This window comes from Muscardinus avellanarius (genome assembly GCF_963383645.1).
Source record: "Muscardinus avellanarius genome assembly, chromosome: 4".
Lineage (NCBI taxonomy): Eukaryota > Metazoa > Chordata > Mammalia > Rodentia > Gliridae > Muscardinus > Muscardinus avellanarius.
The window spans coordinates 118,343,027-118,366,582 of NC_137789.1; the positions used below are offsets into that span (position 1 = coordinate 118,343,027).

The 23,556-nt window shown below is 48.0% G+C and overlaps 1 protein-coding gene across 1 annotated transcript; it reads right to left on the bottom strand.

The window, feature by feature from the left end:
• Positions 1 to 9,872: 9,872 nt before the first annotated feature.
• NODAL (nodal growth differentiation factor) lies at positions 9,873 to 14,037 on the bottom strand (the record flags this gene model as incomplete). Its single annotated transcript, XM_080695279.1, has 2 exons — positions 9,873 to 10,025; positions 13,540 to 14,037. 2 exons carry the CDS (start codon positions 14,035 to 14,037, stop codon positions 9,873 to 9,875), a joined length of 651 nt encoding a protein of 216 aa, XP_080551405.1.
• Between the last annotated feature and the right edge of the window lie 9,519 nt (positions 14,038 to 23,556).

Below are 23,556 nucleotides of genomic sequence, written 5' to 3' on the forward strand. Positions count from 1 at the left end.
CCCTCCCTCTTTTCCTTACCTTTCCTCTGCCAGGGCCATTTTTTAAAATCTACATCAAAGATACCTCAACTGTTGGTATCTGATAATATCTGTCACTCTTAAATGAGGAGTGACCTTTTATTTTTAAGATGACTACAGACCTATTTTTAGATATGTTTTCAGTACAATTTTGAACAGCAACTTTTTAACTAATCATCTTCCAGTATTAGGAAGGTAAGAAATGTCCATAGGCGAGTCTGCTGTTCTTTGTCACCATCCTTTGTATCCCCATTTCCTTCTGAGCTCTTTTCTTTCCCCTCAAGTTTTGGGTGTGTGTGTTCGGTGATTTGTAAAACTGGACCATTCCGCCTCACTGTGGGTTGTTCAGGAAAGCCTCATTCTTTCCCTTACCGCTTTGCCTCCCGTTTGCTGTCCTCCCACCCCACTCTCCGGGGACTATTGACTGGCACAGTAATCCCAGGGAGCGACTCCCTCAAAAGACAAATGCCTTCAACCTCTCAGAGGAAGACAAGTAAAGTAGCCACTGGTGTCCTGGGAATTTCCCATTGAGTTGGGTGCCCTGAGTCCTCTTATTAAGAGATTAGATACCAAGGTGAGAGTGACAGGCTCATTGACTAGGAATGAAGGCTCTTTTTCTTTTGGAACTATGAGAAGACCTTCTTTGTGAAGACTTTTTAGAAAGAAGAGAGGAAGGATGTCTGCAGAACTTTGTTCTATTTTCTGCTGCAAAATGTGAATAGTTCAAAGAGTGAAAACCTTTTGTGATGGTTGATGTCTCTCAGGAATAAGCTGGATCTCCAATATTTTGGGGATACTTTGAGTCTCAAAATTGATAATCAGAAAAGTAATTTTATTTGTTTGTTTAATGCATCCCTGTTCTGATTTTAATTAAACTCCAAATTTCGCTTTATAAAGTCATAGAAAACTTAAGTTGTACTGTCATTGCTTAAGAAGCCTGCTCAGGAGCCCTTTGTACCCTGGAGCTTGGTTCTTTAGGAGTGAAGGTTTTCATTCTTTGTACAGTGATGGTTGATGCCTGTGGAATGTGACTCCAGCTAGCAGGCTTTTGGTGAGCAGAAGAGTACACTCTTCTTGGACTTATTGCTGTCTGTGAAAACTTGGCTTTCTCGCTGACCAACAATAAGGAATGGATTAAACACAGGAGCATTTGAGTAGTATCTAGATACCATTTTTCCCTTTCTTGCCATCTTGGGAAATCTGCATGTGCCCTGGAATGAGAGGACATGTTTCTAGAATTTCTTAGGAATGTCAGCTGCATCATGCAGGAGCTACCCAGTTCTTTATTTTTCTCTGCCAGGTCCTCCTCACTCTTTGGTGTAGTTCATTCCTGGAGACCACCACTGCTGGACATACTTTATAAGCCAGCAGCATAAAAATAATTACAAAACATAAACTTGCAACAGATGACATCTTTATATCGTGCCTCATAGAATTGTTTTCAGAACAAGCCAGAGTCTAGCAGATGGTTCACTGGTGGTTTTTTAGAAGGAACCTCACAAGTGAAGCCCTAAATGCATAATTTCCCTGACTTTCTTGGGGGGGTACCCATAGTTTACCATCTCAGTGACACAGTTCTTAAATCTTAGTCATCACTTAGATTTTCCTTTTCATGAGAGAATCATGTTTCTATACTTCTGAAGACAATCAATCTTCATGACAAGTGACCTCTTTCTAAATTTTAATAGGAGTCACACATGCCATAGTTCTGCCCTCTTTACAGTGTGGTTCATTGCATTCTGCAGCTCTCGTATTCTGTTCAAATAGGTGTGGCAATTGTAAGAACACAGGAGTGGAGAAGCTATTTTCTAGGTGTTGGGCTTCCAGTTCAAGAGTTTTATCCATCTACTTGTATTAGTTATCTATTGCTTTGTAACAAATTGCTTCCCTTTTTTTCTTTTCTTTTTTGGTGGTACTGGGGATTGAACTCAAGGGCATTCTACCTCTGAGCTATATACCCTAGCCATATTTTATTTTGAAATAGGGTCTCACTAGGTTGATGAGAGTCCCACAACTTGCTGAGGCTGTCTTTGAGCCTGTGAGCCTCCTGTCTTAGCCTCCCAAGTATTGGGATTACAAGTGTGCATCACCACGCCCAGCTTAATTTAATATCTTAAAATGGCAAACGAACGTTATCTCAGTTTCTGAGGTAGGGATTTGGGAGCAGCTTAGCATGATAGTTCTAGCACAGGGTCTCAAGAAGTTTCAGATAGTATATGGATGGAGGCTGCTGTCATTTGGAACTGAAGAATCCACTTTCAGATTCCCTCTTTGAGACTGCTAGTTTGCTGCCTCAATTGGAATCTTTCCATGTAGATCTCTCTGTGGAGCAATGTGAGTGTCCTTATACTCACGGTAACTGGCTTCACCCCCAGGGACTGATCCTGGAGAAAGTTGTGTTATCTTGAAGCACCACACCCCCAACAGGAAGAAACTAGGTCAACCAGGAAGTAGGTTTCATCTAAATGATAAGCTGAGATGTATTGTTACCAAAAAAAAAATTCTCTTAAGAAGTGTATCTTCAAACTGGGATTGAGGACAAACTTTCCTCCTTTCCCCAAATGTACTCAGAAAAGGCAATTGCCAGAACGTCAGTGTCCAGCAGCTCAAGTATACTTATTTACAAGTCTTAGACTTGGTATCTTCATGGCTCGTTTGCTACTTTTATTTTCCTTTAGCTAGTAATTGATAAAAAAGGAATTGGGGCCTTCCAGCTGAGCTACTAAAGCTGTCTGAATTGGAGTGGGGACTGTCAAGCAAAAGGAGCCTGTGAGAATTAGGTGTTAAGTTACTGAGCTTAAGAAAAGAATGCAGTTCAGATCCCGGTGAAGAAGATGGCGGCATCCAGAAATCAGCTCCCACCCGAGTCATTGCTTCATGCCTGTTTTCTCCAGCTACACCAGCTCACAGACTTCTCGCCCAAGGAGCACCTTCTGCACAAACTAGGGAACCCCTGGGACTGACACATCTGGCTGCTCTGGAGCGCCGCCTACAGGCCAGTGTGCAGTAGCTGTGTGCCCATCTTGATGGCAACGTGTGTTCTTAAAAACAGTCTTGTTTTCACATCAAAAGAAACTTAAGGCCATTTGCAGTTCAGCACATTCTCAGTGAGTGTCCACTGTGTGCTTTGAGCTCCCATCCCCAACAAAGTCTTTAGTGACTTCAGATATCTTAAAGGTGCGATTCTTGTTTAGATTTATACTCTGCTCCTTTCATTTTCTTTTTTATAGCAATTCTTGCTTTGGCGTGTACTTGAATAAGAAGCATTGCTGCTGGGACAGCCATAAGAAAAGGCACTTCTAGAAGTACAGAACTCATCTTTTAAAATATTTTCCGCCCAGCGTGGTGGCGCACGCTTGTAATCCCCGCACTTGGGAGGCTGAGACAGGAGGATCGCACAGGTTCGAAGCCAGCCTCAGCTACTTAATGAGGCTCTCAGCAACTTAGTGACACCCTGTTTCCAAATAAAGTATAAAATAGGTCTGAGAGTATAGCCCAGAGGTAGAAAGCCTCTGAATTCCACCCCCAGTACCACCAAAAAATAAATAAATAAAGTACCTTCCAATGAATTTTGGTTTTCCTCCTGGTTTTAGAGTGGAATCAAAATAGATGTTCTGGTTTTTGGGGGTTTCTTTCTTTTTTTTTTTTTTTTTTTTGCCTTGGAGTCTTGGACTTTACCTTCCCATTTCAGACACCATTAAAGTCCTGTATTCCATTAGAATGCAGCTGGGTATGTGTATTTTGCCCCACATCCATCCTGCAGCCAGTGCATATAGAGTTCCTGCCTTGGATCAAGGCAGATAGTGTAAAGGGTTTATCGTGTTGGTAGCAATGTCCTAGAGACAGAGTCTTTTCCCCTTTTTCCTGTCTGGGACACCAGCTGCTTGGAGCTGGGGCCCTTAGCCCTTTGCTTATGTCTCTAGAGAGGAGGCTTCGGTGTCTTTGTTTCAGAACTATTCCTTTTCAGCCTTTTTTTCTAGATTGCATGTACATGGACAGCAATTTATTTAATCTGTGAAGCCAAATAATTTACCCATCCTTAACATCTGGGAGGGGCAGGATTTGTTGTAATGAAACTTTGTTTTTATGGGAAGGCAATTTCTGTTGGAACTAGGGGGGGTATGGTTACCCCATAATTCTTTACCTCCCAGCCTTCAAATAAGAGATGAAATTTTCTTGTTTGTTTGTTCATTTATTTGTCTGTCTTGCTGTACTGGGGATGGGACCCAGAGCCTCACAGATGCTAGTAGGCAAATGCTCTTACCATTGAGCTACATCCCCAGCTCTTGAAATCAGGTCTTGACGCAATTGTTTAGAATCTTTACGCCCTCGGGGCATTTCTCGTTTTAGTAATCATTTTTCCATTTTAATTGAGTTTGCTTGAGATTAGCTCACAGAAACTTTTAACTGGAGATTATAAGGGTGATTGCTACATACTCATGTTTCTAATTAGCCATTCACACCGCCTTCCCTACCCTCTGGATTTAAATTGTTTTCTCTAGGCTGGTCCTGGAAGTTGATATCCTTTGGCAAGGCTTAGATTTATAAAAATCACTTGGTTACCTTTTCAGATGGGTTGTGGCTTCTTTCCCCTGCCTTGCAGCCCTGGCAGACCATACTATGTCACGGATGCCCATGGGAAATATTACTGAGCAAAAATGCTTCCAGGGTCTTTAGACTCTTACTCCACCCCATCTTTCTGAGGCAGGAGACTGGCAGGGAGAGGTTGCCATGCTTGACAGTTACTTGGCCTTGCTGAAATTTCCAAAGGAAGCTCTTGCCAGTACTTAGAACCAAATTTCTGGACATTTCAAACTTAGAAAATTCCGTGAATCCAGCACAGAATATTCATTCTTGTTGCAGCATACCCCTCTTCCTCTCCATTTTAAAAAAAAGGAGGACTGGGGATATAGCTCAGTGGTACATCACTTAACCTAGCATCCTTGAGGTCCTGGTTCAATCCCCAGTACTGCAGAAAAGAAAACATCCATGGAAAGCAGGAAGCTGGGAGGAGCACTAGCGTGAGTGAGGCACCAGTTGGCGCCAACCTGCTCGTACTGGTGTCTGCCTCTGAATCACTGAGTCCCCTGCATCAGTGCCTTTCCTTCACTTGCAGACGAGCCCGTCTCTCTACCTGGGTGAGAAGACCCTCCACAATCCCAGGGTAAACCTGAAAGGTGGCTTGAGGAACCTGAGGACACTGACATTTTCAGGTGTCCTTTTTAAGCATCTTTTAAAAAAGAATTTATATTAAAAGCCCTTCCCTGACTAGCACCACCAGATCCAGCCACACTGCAAAGCAGAGACTGCCAGCCTTGCCTTGGTCTTCCCTCCTCTCCCTTGATGTATTGTCCTCTCACCGCTCCCGTCCATTCACTGTGGATGGATAGCAGAGGGTTCCATGCAGTCCTGAGGCAGTCCTGTGTGATTCCATGACCAGTTTTTCTTGTAACTGTCTTTCCAAACCAGTGGGTGTTTGGAAATTAGGGAAAAATTAAATTCTCACCAATGGTTGCTGTTACAGTTAAATCAATAAAGATCTTGATTATCAACTTGGGTGATTTTTTGTTTTGTTTTATGGTTCTGGGAGTGGAACCCAGTGCCTTGCATGCGCTAAGCATACACTTGATTACCACTGAGCTACACCCTTAGCCCCAACTTGGAGTTTGAATTCCTAAATAGTTGCAGGTTAATGCTGTGAAGGCCCCTCATTTCACATTTGGGGAGGCTTACTAGTGGGGGAGATGAGCAGAGGTCGTTGGCCGTTTGCTGTGTCAGTTTTCAACACTAATGGGGCGCTTTGTTCTGGTTCTGTGAATGAGAAATGATATGAGCCAGCTGGGTGTGGTGGCGCACGCTTGTAAGCCCAGCATTTGGGAGGCTGAGACAGGAGGATCTCGGTTTGAGGACTTCAGCTACTTGGGCTCTTTGCAACTCAGACCCTGTTTCAAAATAAGAATAAAAATAAAGGGCTGGGGCTGTAGCTCAAAGGTAGAATGCCCCTGGGTTCCATCCCCAGTACCAAAAAAAAGAAAATTGACATGAGCCTTTCCTGAGGAGCAAGACCCTGCTGTGCGCAAGAGCTCGGAGGGGACAGTGTGTGCTGGACTGTGCACTCAAGAGGGCCCTTCTCCAGAGAGCAGCCTTGGGGAAGCCCCACATAGGTTTTTTCTTTGAAGATGGGGTGCCTCTGGCCCTCAGAATTGTCATGTTTGATGTTTTTAAAGAAGGTTGCTCTGCTTGAGCATCAGACTCCTTGCTATTAATCCAGCAAGCGTCACTACTGTTGAGAAAAAGCATTTTATCCTTTTATATTTTAGAGGTTGTGAACAGAGGCCTGTAGAATAAAATAAGACCTGAAGCTTTCTTATCAGGGTAGAGTGGAGGCTAAGGGCACAGGCTTTGGAGTCAGCCTGCTTTAATTCTGTGTTGCTTAGGAGCTGTGTTGTCTTCGGCAGGACTCCTGATCACTAAGCCTTAGTTTTCTCTAAAATAGGACCAAGTTCTGAAGCTCAGGTAAGATCGTGGAGTACGCTTCACCTGCTTTCTGATATAGCAGTGGTTAAGCCCAGCCCACTTGGCACAAACAACCAGAAGCTGTTCAGCTGGCCTTTCTTAGTGAGCAGTGGAGTAGGGCAGACAAGGCCAGGGCCTGGGTGAGGGCCTTTTAGGGTAGTAGAACCTCTGTGAAGCTGGGGCATGGTGGTGCTGGCCTGGAATCAACCTGGGAAATTTGATGAGACCCTGTCTCAAAAAATTTCTGTAAAGGAAGATGGATCTAAAATAACTGAAAGCCCTTTAATACAACCTGACTACGGCCTGAAGGCAACTGTAGGGATAGATAGGGTCTTACTGCCAATAAAAAGGGAGGCTTTCCAAGATGGAAACACCGTGTTCTGGTGCTTTCTGGGCAGCAGCCACTTCCCTGTTTGTTTTTGCTGCTTTCCTCTTAGTGCCTTTCTCCTGCCAGGCCCAATCCCCCACCCAGCCTAGGAGAGGTCCCCACTCACAACTTCTGACTGCACTGCCCAAGGAACAGTTAAGTAGACCTTTGCCTTGAGAACAAATTCAAAACACTATTAAAGCCTCAGGGGCAAGCAGGACAGTGTCCAGAGTTAGTGTTGCTCTGAGACTTTCAGAGCCTGCCCGCCCGTGGCCCAGGGCAGAGAACTGCTTGCTAAACTGGGGCAGGTAGGCTTTACCCCACATGCCTCGCCAAGCGCTGAGCTTTTAGCAGGGCTCAGCCAAAATAGAGCATCGCTGCTTTGCACCTGAGTTTTCAGCTTGACGGGTGATGCCCTGGTGTCAGGGAGATCTGCTTGAAGTCAACAAAGCAGTTGATTGTAAACACCCCCAGGAGCTTGAGCCACAAATAAGCTGACCTTTCAGAACTTTCCTGGCCCAGCAGGCCCTATATGAACCATTGGACACCTACATAGTGAAGATGCTCCAAAGCCTTGGGTTGAGCTTTCCTTTCCCTCCCTTTTCATCAAAACCAGGGCCTCACATGCTACACAAGTGTTCTACCACTGAGCTATATACCCAGCACCTGGGATGGGATTTTCATTCCCAAGAACTTGAGGTCAAGCCAGGCTAAGTGGCACAATGCTTGTAATCCTAGCTACTTGGAAAGCGGAGGCAGAAGAATCACCGAGTTTGAGGCCAGCCTGGGCAACTTAGCGAGACACTGTCAAAAACAAAGCCTGGCATGGGAGCTCACGCCAGTAATCCCAGTAACTGGGAGGCTAAGACAGGAGGATCGCAGTTTCAAGGACAGCCTCAGCAAGTAGTGAGACTCTCATCAACATAGCAAGACCCTGTTTCAAAATAAAAAATAAAATAGGGCTGGGGATATAGCTTGGAGGTAGAATGCCTCTGGTTCAGTCCTTAAACACAAACCCACATCAGTGGCAGGGTTGGGCTGAAGTGCTTGGCTCCAAAAACTAAGGCCTTGAAACAAAGCCAGGTGAGCCCAAACCTCTAGATGCCATTAAGGACAGGGCTCCTGGGCCTCAGGAGACCAGAGTTCAGCTCTGAGGTGGTCAGACTGTGAGGATCTGAGTTTCATTCAAGAAAGAACAGGACAAACTGACCCCATGGCTATCCCAGCACTCTAACTCTCAAAAGTAAAATCAGGTATGGAATCCTACTGAGTCTGAATTGTGCTTTGCCCTAGGCAAGTCTGTCTTCAGTTCAGGAAATGAGCAGCTTGATCTGCAGTGTCGCTTAATCAAGGCAGTGAGACTTCCCAAGCCTGCCCCTGGCTCTAGCACACCCATCTCTGCCCTGGGCCGAGATTGCTACCATGCCTCAACCAGGGCTGCAGTGAGTCACGTCTGAGATCAGCAGGGTTCTCACACAATTGGGATCTTTCTCCTAAGACTGGAGCACAGTGGACAGGCTTCTTGGGAAGTAGGGTAGGGGTAGATTTCCTGTACACTTGGCATTTTCCATAAAAAGGCCCACTCCCCTGCCACGCAGCCCATCTTGGCAATGCCCAGCAGAGTCAAGCTGGTTAAGAGCAGCTGCCTTTGGGAGTCTTCAGAAGGTGAAAACTTATGCTCAGATGTTTTGCTGGTTGGGCTTCCTAGAGGGGGCTTGGGGTCCTCTTGCTGTGTTGCCTCGTGGGACCTAAAATTAAGCCAGCCTTAGGATATCGAGTAACAAAAAAAGAACTGCTAAAAGGTTAAACAAGAGGATATGGCAGATTCTGGGCTTAGCAGGCCTTACAAGCTTTCGAGGAGATGGGGATAAGGCCCAGAGGACAGTCTGGCTTAAAAGCTCACAGCTCTTTAGAGCCTACCAAACACTTTTTCTTCTTTCTTTTGGGAGGTGCTGGGTGGGGAGGGGATCAGACCTATAGGGCTTTGCACATGCTAGGCGAGTACTCTACCACTGAGCTACTCACAGCCCCTGCCTCCAACAGAGATTTCAAATGAATGCATTAGAATCTGCCATCTTTCATTTTACAAGAGGAAGCGGAGCAGTGAATACTCATCTGAGGCCACACAGCTCAGTGGCTGAGCTGTGACCAGACCCACATGTCCCACCACCCTGGGAAGGCCTTCACCCCGGCTGGATAGCGAGCACAGGGCCCTCAGTAACAGCACACTTGGAGAGACTGGGGTGAATTGTCACCAACTTTAATAGACCCGGCTTGTGTCTGCCATGCAGATGCAGGCATCTGCGGGCTCCAGCTTCTGTAGTCCAGTGCGGCCCGTCCTCCTGGATGAGTTCCTGGCTCTCCCATCCAAGGCACCAGCTGGCCTAGGAGAACTCGACAATGGCTGTATTGTTTAGGCAACTCATTAGAGCCCACTCCAGGGAGCCTTGCTGCTGGCCAGCCAGAAAGCTGTGTGGAGCTCCCCCAGCGCAGCCCAAGGCCACGAGCCAAACGACTAGCTGTAATCTAATAAAATTACAATCCTTGTGGAGTGGGCAGCAGGTCACAGACCAATTCGGGGAATTTAGGAAAGCTATAAATGGCTTAACCACCTTAAAAGTAAATGCACATATGCCTCAGCTTTTGCACAGTTTAAAGGGTTCCCAAATTTAAAAACAAATCGGGTAAAGAACTCTTGCACTTGCATGTTTACTCGCCACTGTCTTTCAGTAAGGAGAAAACCCAGCCAGCCCTCTGCAAGGCTTCTGCTTCCCTCCTCCTGACAAGGGCCTCTGGGCTTGGCGACTCTTCAGAGCCCTCCATTTACAGAGTGGGCAGCCCTTCCTCTTTGCTTCTGGTGGGCGGAGCCGCTTCTCCCACCGTTCTGCCTCCCTGGATAGATTAGTCATGTCTTCCAGGAGCATCCCAGCCTTCTGGAGTGTAGACCATGTGGCATCCCTCCAGGATCTTGTCAGAGGCACCCACACTCTTCCACGATCATGTCTTTATGGTGCTCTAGAAGCACTCTGCCATTGTCCACGTACAGCATGCTCAGCGGCTTGGTCTTCACTGGGGCGCAGCAAGTGGAAGGGACTCGGTGAGGCTGGTAACGTTTCAGCAGACTCTGAAAGGGAGGAAGGAGAGTCAGCTTCTATCCCCACCAGAAGGTCAGAATAGTGTTACTTCCAGATAAAGAGTAAGAGAGTTGAAATCAGTTTCTCCCTGCGCTTGGGAGGCTGAAGAGGAGGAATGCACAGGTTTGAAGCCAGCCTCTCTACTTAGTGAGGCTCTCGGCAACTTGGACCTGTTTCCAAATAAAATATAAAATAGGTCTAGGAGTATAGCCCGGAGGTAGAAAGTCCCTGGGTTCCACTCCAAGTATCACCAAAAAGAAAAAAAAAATCAGTTTCTGAAGCTAGGCATGGAGGCACATGCCTATAGTTCCATCCTTGGGAGGCTGAGACAGAAGGATCACAGGCAGGTTCAAGACTACGGAGCGGAGCCTGGCGTAATGGTGCATGCTTTGTAATTCCAACATTTGGGAGGCTGAGACGGAGGATCCCGGTCGCAGTCAGCCTCAGCTACTTAGGCCCTTTGCAACTCAGTGAGACCCTCTTTCAAAATAAAGAATAATTTAAAAAAATAGGACCTGGGCCGGGCGTGGTGGTGCACGCTTGTAATCCCCGTGCTTGGGAGGCAGAGACAGGAGGATGGCGCAGGTTTGAAGCCAGCCACGCGCGCTGGCTTAGGAGACCCTGTTTCCAAATAAAAATGTAAAAATAGGTCTGTGAGTGTAGCCCAGAGGTAGAAGGGCTTCCAGAAACCCCAGTACCACCAAAAAAAAAAAAGATTGGGGGTGTAGCTTGGAGATAGAATGCCTCTGGGTTCCATCCTCAGTACCGCAAAAAAAAAAAAAAAAAAAAAAAAAAAAAAAACTTTACAAAACCCTGTTTCTAAATAAAAAGGGCTAGGGGTAGAGTTCAGAGGTAGAGCACCCCTGAGTTCAATCCACACACACAAAATTAGTTTCTGGGGGCAAAAAAGAAAAATTGTTTTCATAAAAGAACCAGCAAGCTAATATATCAAATTTAACATTTAAAATAACTTTAGCTTTGTGCTGCCCTTAAACAGAGATTCTAAAAGTTTGATATATCTGGGCAGAGCAGTAGCTAACTTACAAGCCATACTGTTCTTGTTTAGAGTGAATACCAACTTCAAAAATATTCTAAGGGTAGCTCAGCATGGTGATACATTGCTTGTAATCCCAGTACTTGAGGGGCTGAGACTGGAAGATTGCAGGTTTCAGACCAGCCTCAGCAATTTAGTGAGACTCTTACCAACCTAGCAAGACCCCAAAATAAAAAATAAAAAGAGGAGAGGGTATAGCCTGGAGGTTTCTTGGGGCTTTAGAGGGTACTGAGTTCAATTCCCAGTACCCCCCTAAAAACCCAAGAAACTTCTTGTTTAGTACCCGAAATATGAAGCAAAAGAGTCATTGTGGGATTTGCTTTGTTGGCCAGAGAAGGGCAGAGCCAACAAGAAAAAAGGTAATACCCACTGGCATTTGGGAAGCAGGCGCTGTCCCTGTGGACATATTTGGGGCTCGGGGGTACTAGGGATTGAACCCAGAGGCATTCTACCTCCAAGTTACACTCCAACCTGATTTTATTTCTTATTTGCAAAAAGAGTCTCACTAAGTTGCAGAGAGCCTTGCTAAATTGCCAAGGCTGGCTTTGAGCCTGCGATCCTCCTGTCTCAGCCTCCCAAGTACTGGGATTACAAGTGCACCACCATGTGTGGCTTCTGTGGACATCTTTTTATTTTTAATTTTTTTTTTTTTGGTGGTACTGGGGGTGGAACCCAGAGGCTTTTTATCTCCGGGCTATACTCCCAGACCATTTTTATATTTTATTTGGAGACAGGGTCTCACTAAGTTGCTGAGAGCCTCACTAAATAGCTGAGGCTGGCTTCGAACCCATGCGATCCTCTTGTCTCAGCCTCCCAAGCGCGGGGATTACAAGCGTGCGCCACCACGCCCGGCTGTGGACATCTTTTTAGATCAGAATATTAGGACCAGTAAGTCTGTCTAGGTCTCTGGGTTCTCTTTGGTGGCAAAGCAGGTGGGCTGGTGGAGAAAGGGGTGCCAGGGTGAGGCTCAGGAGGGCCTCTGCCCAGGACAGGTACTCTGAGGCTCTGGCCCTACCAGCAGCTCCCTTGGATGAGCTCAGCTCCTTACTCATAATTCCCAGAATTCTGAAATCCCCAAAGCTTGGTGCAAGGATGGACTGCAGGGCCAACACTCTTAATTCAGGCTTCATAGAGTACATGAAAACATTCTGGTTTCATATGACATTTAAGGGCAGGGCCATCTCTGCTATCAGGGCCACCATGATATCTTACATTTCTCTTTTACACCTTACATTCTTTTTTATTTTTTAATTAATTAATTAATTAATTAAGTGTGTGAGGCTGTGTGGTGTGGGGGGATGTGGTACTGGGGATGGAACCCAGGGATATTCTACCTCTGAGCTATATACCCCCAGTCCTATTTTATATTATATATATATTTTTTAATTTTTACTTTTTTTGTGTGTGGTACTGGGTGTGGAACCCAGGGGCTTCCCTACCACTGAGCTATACCCAAAAACCTATTTTTATAATATTTTATTTGGAAATAGGGTCTCACTAAGTTGCTGAAAGCCTAAGTAGCTGAGGCTGGCTTCCAACCAGTGCTGCGATCCTCCCGTCTCAGCCTCCCAAGCGCTGGGATTACAAGTGTGTACCATCACAATCAGCTCCCTATTTTATATTTTGAAACAGGGTCACACTAAGTTGCTAAGTGCTGGTCTTGAATCTGTGATCTTCCAAGTACTGGGATTATGTGTCTGTGCCACCGCGCCCAGCTTTAGACCCTCTGTTCGTTCTCTCATTCTCCTTCGTAACTCACCAGTCCTATCCCTCTCCCTCACCACTTCCTAGACCTTAGGCTGCTTAGCGGCACCTGGTGGCCACTGCTGGTCCTGTCTACTCCTTACCGTCTTAGGAAGCAAAGGTACACTGGCTGGAAGCATATTATTCTAATCATGGCCCTATACACGTGGCCCTCCTCTCATCAGTAAATCTCAGGCTTCTGGTAGAGATAATACAACATCAAACAGTTCTGTCACCTAGTATATAGACTATGTACCTATCATAGCACAGTCCCTGTAGCAATCTTAGGGAATACAGCATCACCTTCCCCATTTCCCAGGAGGAAAACTTAGGCTCAAGAGAATAAACAACTTAGTATCACACAGCTAATGAGTAGGAGTTACACACAGGCCTATCTATCCCCAAAACTTAGATTATGAACCTTTTTTCTCGAATGTGAGGGCTGAGGAGGAGCTGAGACCCTCTATTCTGCTCTCATCCCCTAATTTTATTCAAGGTAAGGATAAGTTCTAGGGAAGCAGTGTCCCAGGGCACGACCCCACCCAGGCTCTGTGAGGACACCCTGGTGGGTACTCCCCATGCCCTCCCAGGGCCTGGCACACTGAAGCTGCTCGCATAACTGCAAAAGCAGCAAAGCTGAAGGCATGTCCCACAGCTGGCAGCCTGGCCCACGCTCACTGCCTCCCCACCCTGCCTTGGCCTCACACCTGGATATATGCGTGGTTGGTGGGGTGAAACTCCTCCCCCACGGGGTTAGGACACTCGCCCTCGCAGCGGTAAGCATTGTACTGCTTGGGGTAGATGATCCAGGAGCCCCATCCGATCAGGTTGAAGTCCACTTGGAACTTGACCCTCCGGCACAGTTGGCTTTTGTCTGGCAAGTGATGGCGGGGGTGTCTCCTGCCCCTCTCCCAGGAGAGCTGTCCTTCCTGGGCCCGCCAGGAGTTCTCAGCCTCCCACAGCAAGGTGGCGCCACCCAGCCGCCTCTGCTCTCGAGACAGGTTGGAGTACAGCATGAGGAGCCCTTGGGTGGCCATGACAGGTGGAGTGGGGGAGCGCCCCCAGCACTTTCCAGCCACACGGGACATCTGCTCCTCCAGCACCCCCGGGTTCTTTAGCCACTTGGAGAGTGGCCTGGTCACCTCCAGGACCATGCTGCCGGCAGAGAAGGTGACCTGGGACAGGGCGACAGTGAACAGCTCCATCCGAAGACGCTCTGGGCAGCTGGCTGGGTCCTGCTCAGTGTCCAGCTTTGGCTGGTGGGAAATCTCAATGGTGAGCAGGCCCTTGGCAGGGAGGTCCACGGGGCCGGACAGCTGCAGCCGAAGCTCAGCCCATGCCAGATCCTCTTCTTGGCTCAGGAAGGAGAAGTCAAAAGCAAAGGTCCAGTTCTGCCCATCCACCGTCACATCTTGAGGGTGGGGAGAAAACCAGAAAAGAAGCAGGGTGAGAGGGGCTCCCCACCCCAGTCACAGAACAACCAAATGGGCCCAAGCCCTTGCTCACATCAGCCTCTTGTGCTCACCCCAGGCCCATGAGTCAATAGTGTTAGTCCTTTAAATTTGTGCACTACTGGGGATTGAACCCAGGTGCGTTCCACCTCTGAGCTACACCCCCAGCTCTTTATTTATTTATTTATTTATTTGGAAACAGGGCCATGCTAAGTTGCTGAGGCTGGCCTCAAACCTGCAATCTTCCTGTCTCAGCCTACCAAGTATTGGGATTATAGGCATGCACCATAACATCTGGCTATTAAGTACATTAAGGCAATTTAGTGAGACCTTGTCTCAAAGAAAAAAAAAGGGAGGGCTAGGAGAGCAGCTCGGAAGCAGAGCACTTCCTGGCATGCATGAAGCCCTGGATTCCACCCCTAGTGCCACAAAAGAAATAACGATGATGATCATCATCGTCTTTACCTTTTCCCTCTTCTTTGTAATGAGAATAATAATGAATGACCCATCTCTGCATTATCACAAGAACCCAGGGAAATAAAGAGGTGTGATGGTTTGTTGCTAAGTAAATTAGGGATTATTATCCAGTAGAAATAAAGTCAGGCTGCCTCTATAGCCTGTCCATAAACAGACCCTGGAGGTCACAGTATTGCTGATTGGGGTCCAGTCCGAGGGGACCACATAACAGTTTTATTGCTGTTGTTTATCTCACAGAACATCTTTGGACTGACAGTAGTTTCTCTGGAAACTCCACTCACATTATAAAGGGGTTGTGCCTAGCACAGCCTCCTGGCAGCTATCTCCAGCTGCCCTTTTTCACTTAATTTCCATTTCCCTCCTCATTAGCGCCTGCAGGAGGCAATAACCGGCCCCTCACAGCTTTGGATAGAGGTGTGGGGAGGACACCCATCCTGCAGCCCATCGCAGCACCACCTGGCCATCTGGGGGCGAGGTGGGACACCCAGCAACTCCCGGCCACCTGTACCAGCAGGCCTGTGGGTTAAAAATATTTTATCTCAAAGTTCTGCAAATGGCCTTGTAGAGGAAGGCACTCCTGCCTAGCTGTCAAAAGGAGGGGCCCCAGTCTCTCCATGATGGTTCAGCTGCTGTTTAACATTGGTGAGGGTACTTCCCTTCTCTGGGCCTGAGGTTCCTTGAACTTTGTAAAAGGGAGACCTTAACACTCTTCAAGTGTGTCGTGATTAACAGAGATAAGGCGTATAAAGTGCACAACCACCTACGTTCAATAAATGCTAGCGTGCTGGGCGTGGTGGCGCACGCTTGTAATCCCAGCATTCGGGAGGCTGAGACAGGAAGACCATGGTTCGTGGACAGCCTCAGCTACTTAGTGAGGCCCTCTGCAACTCAGTGAGACCCTATTTCAAAATAAAGAATAAAAAATAGGGCTTGGGGTGTAGCTCAAAGGTAGAACGCCCCTGGTTCCATCCCTAGTACTGAAAAAAAAATGCTGGCTATCTTCAACTTCTCACCTCTGTGAGGGTCCAAAAGTTAGAACAAAGGTGTCTGGCCAGGCAGAAAGGGCCCGGACAGGGGTACATTGCCATCTATAAATGGGTTGGGCAGTGTGTATGGAAGGGTACGGAAGGGCTGCTCCTTCCCACTAAAAGACGTCTGTGACTCAGTGCCCTGCTCTGCCCTGCCAGGGCTTCCTAGGACATAGCCCTTACAGGGACTCCACATCTTTTTTTCTCTTAGTACTAGGGATGGGACCCAGGACCTTGCATATGCTGGGTTCTACCAATGAGCTACATCTTGCTCTGATTCGTCTTAGAATAGGGGTTCCTAATCTTTTGGCAGGCACTGATACCAGGTGCAGGGTAAGAACCAGGGAAAAAACACATCTACCTACTAATACAATGTGACTTGGGCTAAGTATGAGGAAAGGGTTCATGGACACCCTGAAACCCAACCAGGTATGGCATGCCAACTTGGTCCTACATTGACCAGTGACATCTTGACCCACCTCTGATTCTAGAGAAGGGAGTGGTGGAGCTTAGTCCTTGGGTTCCCTTCCCTTCTACCAGGGAGGCAAGGGACGCTTTAGAAAGGTTATTATAGCCGGGCGTGGTGGCGCACGCTTGTAATCACAGTACTTGGGAGGCTGAGACAGGAGGATCCTGCAGGTTTGAAGCCAGCCTCAGCTACTTAGTGAGGCTCTCAGCAGCTTTAGTGAGATCCTATTTCCAAAATAAAAGTATAAAATAGGCCTTATAGTATAGCCCAGAGGTAGAATGCCCCTGAGTTCCATACCCAGCACCACACACACACACACAAAAAAAAAAAAGAAAGAAAAGAAAAGGTTATTATAAGCCAGGTGTGGTGGCACATGCTTATAATCAATCCCAGTACTTGGGAGGCTGAGACAGGAAAATCCCAGGTTCTTGGCCAGCCTCAGCTACTTAGGCTCTCTACAACTTTGTGAGACCCTGTTTCAAAATAAAGAATAAAAAATAAGGCTGGGGGTATACCTCAGAGGTAGAATGCCCCTGGGTTCCATCCCCAGTACCTCAAAAAAAGAAAAGGTTATTATAAATTATAGGGGTTAGCCAGGCATGGTGGCGCACGCTTGTAATCCCCGCACTTGGGAGGCGGAGACCAGAGGATGGCGCTCGTTTGATGCCAGCTTTGCTGGCTTAAGAGTCCCTGTTTCCAGAAATAAAATAGTATAAAATAGGTCTGGGAGTGTAGCCCGGAGGTAGAAGGGCTTCCAGGAACCCCAGTACCACCAAAAAAAAAAAAAAAAAAATTACAGGGGTTATAACCATTAGCGTACAGATGAGCAAAGTAAAAGCCCAAAGTGAAGTTTAAACAGTAGTACAAAACAGTAGTACAAACCAAACAGATGCAAGCCAAATTTAGATCCATGTCCCATTTTATGCTTACAAATACACTCAAGGAGCTGGCTTAATACACTCCCTTTTCTGCTGCCTTAGGAATTAAATAATTCAGGCTGGGCATGGTGATGTGCATTTGTAATCCCAGTACTGGGGAGGCTGAGATAGGACTGCAGGTTGGCAGCAGCCTCAGCTATGTGGTGAGGCCCTCTGCAACTTAGTGAGACCATTTCAAAATAAAGAATAAAGCGGGGTGTGGTGGTGCACACTTGTAATCCCAGCATTCGGGAGGTGGAGACCAGAGGATTGGGGTTTGCGGACAGTCTCAGCTATTTAGCCGAGGCCCCCTTTACAATTCAGTAAGATGCTGTTTCAAAAATAAAAAGGCTAAAAAAATAGGACCAGGGGTGTAGCTTGGAGGTACAATGCCCCTGGGTTCCATGATCCCCTGTACCACAAGAAAGAAAGAAAGAAAGAAAGAAAGAAAGAAAGAAAGAAAGAAAGAAAGAAAGAAAGAAAGGCTGAGGTAGAATGCCCCTGGCTCTATCTCTTGTACTGAAAAAAAAAAAATGGAATGAAGGGAGAAAGAAAAAGAAATACTTCACAAGGACCTTGTACTTAAATACTGCTGTACACTTATAAAATGGTTTAAATAGCAACCTTTGTTGTATACATTTCCAAACACTCCAAAAGCCAGCCCCTAATTTGCAAAAGGGAAGCCAGAGAAGAGGGGTGATGTGCCAGGACACACAGGATTTTGTGAAGCAGAGTTTGAGGGACCAGAACCCAATCTTCCTGATTTCCAGGGCACAGAACTACAGAACTTTCCAGAAGAAAGAACTGGCAAGGTGTGCCCTCCCCCTTCCCACATCCCATCCCAGCAGCATTCTAGTCCCCGGCTGAGGCCGCTGAGGCGCACTGCAGCAAACTTCTCACTCCCCGGACCTCCAGGGTGTCCCTCCCCGCTTGTCCCTGCGTGACCCTTCCGGAGAGGGTCACCGACCTTCCCTCCACACCCCTGGCCAGCGGCCCAGGGGGCCAGGAGCCCGCCCCCCAGGCCACGGGAGGCTCCAGTCAGATCAGATTAGCAAATGTGGATTGCGCCCAGCCCCGGGAGGCCAGTCTGGCCCCCGGCAGGCCGAAGGAGGCTCGGCGGGGGCTCCCTGGTATGGGGATGTGGGTTGTGCCAGGGAGGGGGTCCTGGGTCAGGGCTCCCATTCCTCAGTACCCACCTGCCCGCGGCGCTCCGTGCCCAAAAGGCAGGGTGTGGACCTCAAGGGCAGCACCCTGAGTCACTGCGGTCCCCTGCCTGTCCACATCTGAGCTCCGAACCTGGGACCACCCGGGACACTTGACACCTAGCCAGTTCGAGGACTTTAAGCTACTTTAATTCTCGATTTGGGGACAACCCATCTCTAATCTTGGATTTGTGAGCCCTAATCCCTGATGTTACAGGCCTCAGCCTGAGTCACTCCAACACCAGGTCTGGGACCCAATCACCCTCACTCGAAAGAACGGAATTCCACAAGACATAATTACAGCAATCATTACCGTTTACTGCTACTGTGCCCAGTTCGGTGTTGCCAGTTTTATGCTCATTGTCCCTAGCCCTCTCCACAGTCTTACAAGGACTATTATCGCTATTCAGCCGGGTGTGGTGGTGCATGCCTGTATCCCAGTACCTGGGAGGCTGAGAAAGGAGGGTCTCAGGTTCAAAACCAGCTTCTGCAATTTAGTGAAGCTCCCAGCAACTTAGCAAGACCTTGTTTCCAAATTAAAAAATAAAATAGGGCTGAGGGTGTAGCCGGGGGTAGAAGGCCCCTGGGTTCCATCCCCGGTACCACCAAAAAATAAAAATTATCCCTATTCTGCTTGGCATGATGGTGCATGCTTGTAATCCCCAGCGCTTGAGAGGCGGAGATAGGAGGATCTCACAGGTTGGAAGCCAGCCTCAGCTACTTAAGTGAGGCTCTTAGCAACTTAGTGAGACCTTGTTTCCAAATAAAATATAAAATAGGTCTGGGAGTATAGCCCAGAGGTAGGTAGAAAGCCCCTGGGTTTCATCCTCAGTACCACCAAAAAAAAAAAAAAAATCCCTATTCTACAGATGCGCAAACTGGGGCGCTCTGGTAAGTACCTTCCAAGGCTGCCGAGATGCGAAGTGGCCCTACAGCACTGCACTCTACGCACCTGGGAGACCGGGTCCCTGTCAAGGACATGCCCTGGGTCCCCTCCCACTCGGCCATGGATATGTATACACCCAGCCACCAGCTCAGAGCCCTGGGCTTGCCAACGCAGGAACGCCCGCGGCGCCAGACCCGGGACGCGCCCTTGGGGCCCTGGGCTCAGTACTCCTGGACCCCGAACCGCGGCGACCCAGCACCTGGGCGCAGCCCGGTGCGCGCTCGAGTGCGGAGGTGGCCGCCTCCCCCGGCGGCGCAGCCTACCTTGCGCCTGCAGGCTGCGGATGATGTCGGCCCGGGGCAGCGGGTCGCGGTAAAGGCTCAGCATATACGCGAGGGGGGACGGAGACGAGGGCTGCCCCTGCGTTTGTAGGAGCGCCGAGGCCACCGTCGCGGAGCCAGCCTGGAGCAGGGCCCACCAGGCGGGCAGGAGGAGACTCAGCAGGTAGTGTGTGTGCATGGCGTCCTGGCTGGACCTGAACGCAGCGCCTCCGCCCCTTATAGCCCGGGCCTCCGCAGCTGCCCCGCCCCCTCCATTCCTCCCTCCCGCGAAGTTTAAGAATCTATAACCCCCTGGTGTGGTCAGAGGGGGGCCTCTGTTGGGCCTCGCCCGGCCTGAGCCTGATGGGAAGGCAGCCTGCAAAACTAGGGGAGGTCTTAGATCTAGGGCTCCCTGCCTCCCCACTCCTCCACCAGAGGCCCTGCTCGGGTGGAGGCTGCCCTAATCTGCTTCACCTGTGGTCCCAGTCCCAGCCCCTCCTTCCCGCTCCAGATGGATGTCTGACTCATCGCTGAGCAGGTATGGCGTGCAGGCAAATCTCAACTCTCAGACAGGTGGTGCCTCTGCACTGCCAGGTGGAGGCCACCTTTCGCCCGCCTTGCTGGGCATGCCCACGGGGACTGTGGGAGCGCCTCTGGCCTCCTCTGGTGGACCATCCTGGGGGAAACTACTGAGTACTGAGGACTTGCAGAAATAAAGCTCAACTTTGGAGCTAGGCCAAGAATGGAAGCGCGGTCCTGGGAAGACTGAGAAGAGACATCCAAAGTGAGGACTTTTCCATCTGAAGCTGGAGCCTGGGGCAAGAAGGGAACTTTTTGTCGGCAGCAGCCTCTTTCTCTTCCCCCAAAAGCACACGCACACCAGCTCAGCAATTTCAGGGACATGGGTGTCACCTGCCTCCCTCAGCCTCGACCTGCAGGGATAGGACCACAGAAAACCCAGGTTTCAGTGCAGGACCACTTCTTTCCATCTCCAGCCCCCCCCCCACACACACACACCTTATCTACACAGGAGTGAGCCAAGCCTGGCTCTCTCCTCTCTCTAGCTCTTTCTAGGAAGGTCAAGGCTGGAATTATCTTTAAAGAAATGTAAATTCCTTCCTCAGAGTCAGGCTCCCTAGGTTTCCCTGTGTGCTGGAGGCCTTTCTCCTGCATCAGTGCCCACCCCCTCTTCCTTTTCTAGCCTCCTGAGCACTAAATTAGCAGCTGGCTAATGCGTACTGAACACTCAGTGCGGGCAGGGCACTGCGCTGAGCGCCTCACACACCACGCCTCTTTATAACAGGGTGCCTCCAGTGGAAAGAATCCCAAGAATCGCAGGCTCAGACCGGAGCAGGTGTGAGAAAATGGTGCTGGGAAATGAGCCCAGCAGGATCCCTGGGGAGCTCCAAACCTGTGTCTTCTGGAAGGGGGCTGATCTACCCAGCTGGAAGGGCCTAGAAATCCAGAGACCAGGGTCGCAGATCACCACAGACCCTGGTCAGTGTGCACACCGGCCACCTATCCCTGCCCTAAAGCTGGGACTATCTTGTTCATCCTACTTTCCCACTATATAGATATGTATCAGAGCGGGGACCCAAAGAATCTTGGTTAAGTAAATAACTAGCCAGGTATGGTGGCAGGCCTCTGTAATCACAGTACTTCCGAGGCTGAGACAGAAGGATCCCAGGTTCGAGGCCAGCCTCAGCAATTTAGTGAAGGCATCAGCAACTTAATGAGACCTTGTTTCACAGTAAGAAGGGCTGGAGGTGTAGCTCAGAGATAGAAGTCCCCTGGCATCAATCCCTAAGACCATAAATAAATAAATAAATAAACAGCACTGTGTCCAGATTACTGAAGGATAAGTAATTCCTGGGGCATTTGTTGAACTTTTGATTCCTGAGTCCCATCCAAACTTTCAAAATTAGATTTGGAGCCGGGTGTGGTGGCACACGCTTGTAATCCCGGCATTTGGGAGGCTGAGACAGGAGAATCAAAGTTCTGGGACAGCCTCAGCTACTTAGTGAGGCCCTCTGCAACTTAGTGAGACCTTGTTTCAAAATAAAGAATTAAAAAAAAGCCAGGTGTGGTGGCCCACCTTGTAATCCCAGCATTGGGGAGGGAGGCTGAGACTGGAGGATCGCACTTCACGGACAGCCTCAGCTACTTAGTGAGGCCCTCTGCAACTCAGTGAGACCCTGTTTCAAAATAAAGAATAAAAAATAGGGCAGGGGGTGTAGCTTGAAGGTCGAATGCCCCTGCATTTCATCCCCAGACCCACCAAAATAAATAAATAAATAAGGCTAGGGATGTAGTTCGGAGGTAGAATACCCCTGGGTCCCAAATAGAATTTGGAGGGAAGGTATGGAGATTATATATATATATATAAATATATATATATAAATATATATATATATATAAATATATATATATATAAATATATATATATATAAATATATATATATATATATATATATATATGTATTATAGTACTAGGGGTGGAACCCAGGGGCATCCTACCACCGAGCTACACCCCCTGCCCTATTTTTTTTTTTATTCTTTGTTTTGAAACAAGGTCTCACTAAGTTGCTGAGAGCCTCATTAAGTAGCTGAGGCTGGCTTTGAACCTGTGCGATCCTCCTGTCTCAGCCTCCCAAGCGCTAGGATTACAAGCGTGTGCCACCACACCCGGCAACTTTAGTCTTTATTTTGAAACAGGGACTCACTGAGTTGAAAAGGGCCTCAATAAGTTGCTGAATCTGTCCAGAGCCAATATCCTCCTGAATGCTGGGATTACAAGCCTGCACCACCATGCCCTATACATGCTGGTAATCTGTATATTTAACAAGCACCCCAGTGACTCACAGATGCTTTGGGAATCCTGGTGGGCTGGTTTCTAGTTATAGTTTAAAGCCCACTTCTCTAAAGTCAGCATCCTCCTTTGTCAAACATAGCTAGTAACACCTCCTCCCATGAAGATTAAACAAAACAAATGTAAAAACATTTGGCAAGCTCTGGAATCTGGTGTAATTACAAAGAATTATGCATATGGGTATTATTATGGGTGTTCCTGGTTGTCCTCCAGCTACCTTAGCCTGGGTGCTCATGGGCTGGTAACTCTTGAGTCCTCACTCTCTGTATCAGACCCCACCCAGAGGCAGAAGTGACCCTTGTCATATGCACTGATCAATCAGTGATGGACTGTGGTTAGTGCCCTGGGAGCCTTTGGCTCAGATGTGGGCACCAAGCAAGCAGCACAGGGGAGATACCCACAGACAGAGTCGATTGCAGAACCCAGAGCTTTCGGATCACCATGTGCAACCCCAGAGCCATCCACTCAGGGCAGCCTTATCCACCAAGACCAGGGAAGGAACAAAAAGATGAGAGCCGGGCGTGGTGCTGCATGCTTGTAATCCCAGTACTTGGAGGCTGAAAAAGGAGGATCAGGGTTCGCAGACAGCCTCAGCTACTTAGTGAGGCCCTTTGCAACTTAGTGAGACCCTGTTTCAAAATAAAAATAAAAAATAGGTTGAGGGTGTAGCTCAGAGGTAGAATGCCCCTGGGTTCCATCCCCAGTACTAAAAAAAAAGAAAGGAAAAGAAAGAAAAGAAAAGAAAAATCTGCTTTCTATACTGAGCTAGAATCTTACTGAAATTAAGGAGAAAGATGTCTGCATCTTGTGTCACTTGGTGTTCAGTAACTGAGTTGAAATGCATGATAATAATAGCTAATATTTCTTGAATGCAGAATGCATGGGGAGGATTTTGCTAATCATATCAATTGTTGTTTTACTTCAAAGATGGCAGAACAGAAGCTCAGAGGGAACAAGGGAACTGGCGCGAGGCTTTGAATTTATGGGAAGAGACAGTGTGAGAAGGGCAGGCCTGCTTGTGTCCGTCTCTTCCTTCCTTTCTTTCTTTCTTTCTTTCTTTCTTTCTTTCTTTCTTTCTTTCTTTCTTTCGTACTGGGAATGAAAC